The sequence below is a fragment of the Protopterus annectens genome, chromosome 1.part1 (genome assembly GCF_019279795.1).
Source record: "Protopterus annectens isolate FY-2018-M chromosome 1.part1, PAN1.0, whole genome shotgun sequence".
Lineage (NCBI taxonomy): Eukaryota > Metazoa > Chordata > Ceratodontiformes > Protopteridae > Protopterus > Protopterus annectens.
Window position 1 is genome coordinate 560,576,783 of NC_056726.1, and position 7,753 is coordinate 560,584,535.

Here is a 7,753-nt window from a genome sequence, read left to right on the forward strand (position 1 = left end):
TATTCCTTTAATATAATTCAAGGAAATGACACTTTGTATATTGAAATTTCTCAATAAATGTCTTGATAAAACTGTTAAACTCGCAAACATTTTAAATAAAATGGAATGCTTATTCAATGTATTCACTGACTCAGTATAGCAGAATAGTATGTTTAAACTGAGTTATAAAAATCAGTACCCTCTACTTGTTTTATGATATTTTTTCTAATTTTTCAAGTAATAGTACTACATTTGAAATACTTAATCACTGCTTCTGCATATGTTAAGAAAGGCATACCTAAATAAATGCTTGTTATATATCAGTTCATCAGAAGGATAGGAATAGTTATATGTTCATTAAAATTTTCCTTCATTAGGCTTACAGATGGAGTATAGTTGCTATCACTTTTACCTCTTAGAGATGTCCCTTACTTTTCCTCAGAATGTTTGGCAGTTGCTAATTGTAATTTTTGTCACAAATCTGCTTGGACAAAAATATTACATGTAATAAAGCTATGTGTACTTACAATACAAGTGATCCAACTCCTTTTTTTCAAATGCTACTGTCTTCCTAAATAAAGTATACTGGCTTACTATTAGGACGTATCATGATTTTGCCTCAAGAATCAATGGATTTTAAGTTACATGATGTCTGTTGTATTAAACAACAAATCTTACATGTACTGTTTTTATTGTCGGTACCAATGTGGTACAGAAACAGGCACAGAAGTAGAATGCCATGGTTATTACGGACTCCCTGGAAAGAAGACAGATATGTAAGCAGTACATAACACGGCTAGACATGCTGCTGTCTGATCCTGTTTATCATTTCTATTCTAAATAAACAGTGGAGTTCAATAAACAAATCAGGAAAATACATGTTTTAAGTGCTTACATAAATGCATCTAAATTTCTAGTAACTTGTAACGTATAAGTTCAGTGTCTTACGTATAATACAGTTACATATAGTCATGTAGAATCAGTGGAGACAGAGTGCTGGCTATCCCTAAGATTAGCTTAAGTCATTCTCTCATTAATACATGCATTTATCTTCTATATATTAAACACATTTAACAAATAATTGAAAAGTCCATCCCCATTTCTATAATTACTCTTGTATCTGGTGCTGGGTACATCTATTTGTTCTGTCTTACCCACAATAATGAACCCTAACCACAACAGAAATGTCAAAAGCACTACTGAAGTTATCACACTAGCACAAAGTTTCCTTCTAAAACTTTGTTGCAAACTATTAACAGAATATGCACTTGTAAAATATTAGAAGCAGTGAAAAATATCTTAGTATAAAGCCTACCAACAGAACTCGCTGCCAAGAAGTTCAGTTAACAAAAGTTCATCAACTACAGATTATTATATGTTTAAATACATAGCCACCCCACACACAGACAGCCCCCCCCCCAAACACACTCATGGAAAATGTTCACATATACACACAAAAAACAGACAGACGTTCGCACATAAACACACACATACACACAAACATGCGTTCATGCAAAACTTAATCAGCATAACAGTGAAAGAGCATTAAACAATATAAGTGCTGATTGTTTTAAATGGACTAAGAATGAAACATAAGATTCAGTTTGCATACTACAAAATAGAAATTTAACGCTGGAAGAACTGTGGTACACTTAGCCATTTTTCTTCTGGACATGTAATCTACAAGCTGGATGCTACAGGTGATGTGAGCCTCCTACCTGAGAAAAGTTAAGTCCATTAAGGGGGTGACACTGCTCCTCCACCCGCTCCACTGCACCTGTTTTCTTCTTCATCCTCTCTGCCTCTTGTGCTAGGTAAAGATCCAGCACAGGTACACCTCGAGACCTGATGTCTGCTTCAGTTAAGGCGTTCACCATCAACATTACCCAGACAGGCCGCTTCCTCTCCCAGTTCCCAGCAATAGCATTAAAAAGATAATCAGCATAGAGACCTTTTCCCCTTTGATCTGGGGTCATCCAGTGGGGCATCATTAGCTTGACATATTCAAGGTGGCTCTTGAGCCTTCTATACAAGTCTTTTGGCAGCACATCTTGCAAGTTTTTTCCATGTGGTAGCATCTGACAGCTGGCCAAAGCAGAGATGGTGTATGGGTCTGTAAGATCCAGCTCAAAATATACATTGTTGCTCTCCATGAATGCCCTCTTGGAATTCTCAGGTATAAAGTCCCACACTCGAGTGTAAGGCACATGGATAGTTCCAAAAAGGTGTGATGGAGGATCTCTCTTGATGGTCCATAAAAATGAATTCAAATCGTTTTGCTGTGTAGAAAAAAAGAGAGATTTTCAGAAAAATACTATTTATTTCAAATCCGTATTTTAAGCAACCCAGCCTTTACCACTTGATGACAGCTCTGTTTCAAGTGGCCATATTGTTAAATACATGCTTTCTAAAGATAACACATGCAGATTGTTAAGAAAGTAATTACATACTCCTTCATATATAAAGTAATATTTGTGTAAGATAATACTGCATGCTCTAAATTACTTTCTTAAAACAAAGTGGGAAAAATGACAGCTCACCAGTCTAATAAAATGTTGTCTTAAGGAAATGCACAAGGCAGCAACATGTACAGCACTGCACAAGACAGTCAATAATATCATTAATATTTTATTTTAAATATGTTTACAAAATATGGACCTAGTGACTTTACAGGTCAACGCTGCAAACAAGACATTTTCCTGCGCTCTACGCAGACGGCAATGTACTTTGATTTTTCCTTGAAAGGTAATTGGTGGTCACCAAAAACGATGACATTTCAAACAAGCCAAAAGCAATGGAATTAAAAGTAACAACTCACCGAGTTGGGAGGTGGGCATGGTTCCCCTGAGTCTCTGGCAGGACTCGAGGGTGAAACAGTTTGGAAAACCAGACAAGCGGCTAAAAGGCAGAATACCAGCCCTGGATCAGACATCATGCTTCCCCCACAAAGGTAGCCACGAAAGTTCTGACAGGCTTGTGGTCAACATTTAGGTGTAGTAAAAGTTCCTGACATTAACTATTAATCCCAGATGATGGGCCGAGAGACTTTTGTAAACTGTTATAAAGGTTATAGTGTTTATTCAACGGCTTTCAGTGCATTTTAGGGCTCCTTCAATGTGTCCAAAATAGTTTTGCGGAACTCTTAAAACGCAGTGTTTTCACTGATTTTCGCCAGAGAACGTTACGTGAAAATACTGAAAAGTTATGTCCTGTGTCTCCTGCTGTCTGAAATGGACTTGGTGATTGCTATTTGAACAGACATTGAAGGCGGATACCGATTAGCGGGTCAGCATGTCAGCCTGAGTCAAATCCATACTCTGCAGGCGAAACTTGCACCGGCTCCAACTTAAGTCAGAACAGGAGAGGCTGAGAGGAGAACAACTTTGTGAAGTAGCCACTTTGTTTAACTTTGGAGAGAACTTTTCCACCACTAGAGGGGGCACTACTGCTCGGAAAGTGAATCCAACGTTCCAGATATAATAAAAAAAAAAAATAACAACCTCAAGTAATCCCCTTTCCCTAGTTTTAGAAATCATCCGTGCTTGGCTTGAGACATTAACTTTGTCTCCTATAAAATTTGTATTTTTTTGTGACAAAACACTAATGGTTAATGCCAGTAAATAATGACAACTTCCACTGCTACAGATTTCACGTTATTCAGCAAAAATGCATGTTAACAAAACTTAAATTATTCTTTTAGATTTTTAGTGACTATTGTCAGCATTTAAGTGGCAACCTCGGCCGCACACAGTATGCTAGTTTAAAAAAATAGGTATCAAAATAAGCATTTCCCCCGGGTAATATGTCTGTTTAATTTAATGCAAAAAGAGCACTTGTCTTAGTAAATAATATACCACTATTTCTTCATGCTCCTGTATCTGGCCTGCTGCGCACAACGAACTACTAAAGGTCCAAAATACTGATTTCCTGCTTCATTTCAAGTAAAGTGCGCCCGTGCACGGCTTGGTAACGAGCACCAAGTACTTCATAGTAACGGTTTATTGTAAACCGCCACTTGTAAATTGTAAATTTCACGTACAGTTATTACGTTCAGCGTTTCTGGTTATGCTCCGAAAACAAGATAAAAATTACTGTATATAATGAGAGTGTGTTATTCTTATTCACAGTGTTGTGAGTAATAAAGGAAGTGTAACGTTAAAAATAATAATGAATGTTTTCCAGGTAAATTGCAGGAAGGTCAAGGGAATAGATTCCGTATCGACCTAAATATAGACGCGAAAAATATACAAAATGACTCATTCAAATTCAACTCTTAAATGCTTGTTCAATTAAATGAACAAAGCTTATTGCTTTTAATACCTTAAACTTCCCGCGGCTTACGCCGGATTTAATGGCATCTAGAAGTAAATGGCCAAGCTATTACTGATATATCTGGCACAATATCCCAAAAATCAAGGACATATTTAAATACTGAAAATGCTATCTTATTACGTTCACATATTAAGAAGATTTGCATTATACTTATTTTCTAAAAAAAAAAAAAAAAATAGGTATTACTTTCATCGTTTTCTCGCAGAAATCAAGCATTTTATGAAGGGTGAAGGAAAAATTTTGAAACAAAATCAAGGACAGTTGAGAGATATGTAACAAATTCACACTGGTAAGTGTACCATAAAACGTGTAACATGCAAATCTGTCTTTTGCATGTCATTGTATAACACAACACTAGCTTCTGTTGCAGCAAATACAAAAATACTAACGCATTAAATACTTACGAGCCCTTTCAGAAGATATGCCCCCAGGTATATGGGCAAAACAACACCTTGTTTTCCTTAAACCACGTGATTGTGCAAGTTTGTAAAAACAATAGAAACCCCTGTCTCACATTTAATGCAAAATTTCGGGCTATCCTAATCTATATAATACAGCTGCTCCACTCACTTCATGCGGGCATCTGTACCACAGAAATTTTACAACAAAGCCCATATTCCTGAGCATGTGCCTCACTCCTTAGTAGTGTAGTGCTTACTTTTAATTCCTTCTCTTTTTCTTAATTCCCACCATTCAGGAACAGTAATGCTTGCCTTAGCCCAGTGATGATGAACTTGGGTTGACACCTTTACAAATGACCAAAGTGGGACATTTTTGGTACAAATGTCAGATTTTGTGGGGCGAAACATACCCACGGCCAGTACAAAGGACAGAACTTCACATCTGATGTTGTAAATCTTTGTTTATTCATTACAAATAGGACCTCGGTTCCATCCTCGGAACTGATATGGCCATTTCCAAGCTCGCGCCAGCCAAAAACTATCAGCTAAGACCTACCCATAATGCCCCCTCCTAGTTACTCCAGATCTCGTTTGCCGCATTCCTAGTCAGACGTGCTAGCCATCTAGCTCAAAGCCAAGTAGAAAATTGTTAATTTTAAGATAGTTTCTCTTCAAAATTATTTAATTTTTAGTCAAGTTAGCCTTTTTTCACTGTCGCCTATCACCTAAGCCTATTTCCTACCCTTTTCCCTGGCAATTTAATTTTTACCTTTATTGTTACTGTCCCTCTCTCCTGTCTTTGACAGGCCTTTCCTTTTTACTAGTGGTATTTTATTTTTTAAAATAACATCATTGGTATTTTCTCCCTTAATTTTTCTATAGGATAGCCTTGTTGCCTTACTATGTCAGACAAAGCTAAGTAGGGATTTAAACAGTGTGACAAGTGTGGATGTAAGATGCCTAACTCAGATACAAATGTTTGTTGTTTCTACTGTTTGGGAGTGGATCATATTAAAGCTGACTGTGACATTTGTGCTAGTTTTAGTAATTATACACTAGCAGAACGTAAAAATAAACTTATCTTAAAAAGACACCTTTTTCAGAGGCTCTATCTGGGCCGGAGGTCTCACCCCCTCCAAAGACCAAAAAACATAAGGAAAAACGGATTACACAAGACACATTTTTCAGAGGCTCTATCTGGTTGGGATTTAAACAGTGTGACAAGTGTGGATGTAAGATGCCTAACTCATATACAAATGTTTGTTGTGTCTACTGTTTGGGCGTGGATCATATTAAAGCTGACTGTGATATTTGTGCTAGTTTTAGTAATTGTACACTAGCAGAACATAAAAATAAACATCTTAAAAAGACACCTTTTTCAGAGGGTCTATCTGGGCCGGAGGTCTCACCCCCTCCAAAGACCAAAAAAATAAGGAAAAATGGATTACTCAAGACACCTTTTTCAGAGGCTCTATCTGGGTCGGAGGTCTCACCCCCTCCAAACACCAAAAAACATAAGGAAAAACAGATTACTCAAGACACCTTTTTTGGAGGCTCTGTCTGGGTTAGAGGTCTCACCCCCGCCAAAAACAAAAAAAAAAAATAAGGACAAACGGAGTCACTCGGTCCTGCATCTTCGTCAGTTATAGAACTGAGTTGGTTCCATGCTTCGCCAGCGCCCTCGTCGCAGACCTCTTTGGCACCAGGCTCTGTGTCTTCTCCCTCTGTGCCATCCATGATATTCACCCCTATTTCGGTTCCGACCTCGACACCACTGACTTCGGTGCCGTCCTTTGATCTGACATTGGCTCCGATGACTGTACCTGCTTTGGCACCATCTCCAGCCATGGTGCTGACAGTTTCTTTGGCTCCATCAGCTCCAAAACTCAAATACCTGCCAAGGACAAGATACTTCCACTCCGGTGCATACTGTCTCGGTTCCAACAGCAGTGTTTTCCCTGTTGGCACAGTCCACCTTTGCTGCATCAGTTCCGGTGGAACTGATGCTTTCCTGAAGCAGTGCTTGGACCATCCGTACCTTGGTACCTAGCCCCGTGCCTATTTTCTCACTGGTGCCATCAATGTCCATGGCTCCAATGGCTTCCAGTTCTCTCAGAGCTCCTCACCTGGAGATGGGCTCCTCATGGCAAGGTGAGACTGCGGTTCCGAGGTTGTCCCAGTTCCGGACTCCCATCCCTCCTCAGGCGGGCCTGCTGTACAGGTAGTGGACTCGCAGTCAGCATCAATGAAATCAGTATCAGAACCCTTCCCTAGCATACACCTCTCCCAACCCTCTACTTTGGGACCCCAGGCACGGGAGTCACAAGAACCCTCTTTGAAGGGAACCCCTTCCCCGGAGTCCTCCTCAGAAAATTCAACTGGGGAGCCACCCCGGAAGAAACGGTGCAAGAGGAAGTACCTTGATTCACCAGGAGAATCTATCACTGAAGACACTGATTGTGATGAGGGGGAAGGGTCCCCACGGTCTTCCCCAGGCGACATCTCATTCAGAGACATTCTTGGAAATCCTCAAGCAGCGGGGAGACTGGAAGTCCTATAAGCCTTCTTCTGAGGAATCGGTGTTCCTGCAGGCCTTCCGTGCCTGGCCATCTACTTCCTGGGTGACTCCACAGGCAGATGACCTTGTTAAAATCATTGTGCAGCGTGCCTGGAAGGTCCCAGACAATGTAGAACCTGTCCCTCAGAGGCCAGACAAAAAATTTTATCTACACCTGAAGACCAGCCCCACTGGTCCTAGCAGTTGACAGTTAATTCTATGGTCATGGCAGTGGCCAGCAAGACGGAACTGGCAGAAGATAGTTCCACTGTCCATCCACCTCCCATCCTCCAAACAGAGAGTCCCGGACCATGGACAGACTAGGGAAATGGACCTATGCTGCAGCGACATTCGCCATTCGGTCACTGTTCTATCTGATATACTTTCCTCACCTCCAAAGAGACCTAATTTCCCAAATGTCTCCCACTTTGGTGGGGTACTGCCTGATGAGGTGCGTGATACTGTTGCCTTGCAGCTAGCTACC

General features: G+C 40.0%; 1 protein-coding gene across 1 annotated transcript in view; it reads right to left on the reverse strand.

Annotated features, from left to right (window-relative positions):
* The window catches only part of LOC122806387 (metalloprotease TIKI2-like), a 2,408,899-nt gene extending 2,405,522 nt beyond the window's left edge, over window positions 1-3,377 (reverse strand). The window contains exons 1-2 of the mRNA XM_044076749.1: window positions 2,798-3,377; window positions 1,698-2,258 (exon numbers count right to left, since the gene is read on the reverse strand). Of these exons, the coding sequence (XP_043932684.1) occupies window positions 1,698-2,258; window positions 2,798-2,914 (678 nt within the window). The 5' untranslated portion in view covers window positions 2,915-3,377. The remainder of the gene's footprint in view (window positions 1-1,697; window positions 2,259-2,797) is intronic.
* Between the last annotated feature and the right edge of the window lie 4,376 nt (window positions 3,378-7,753).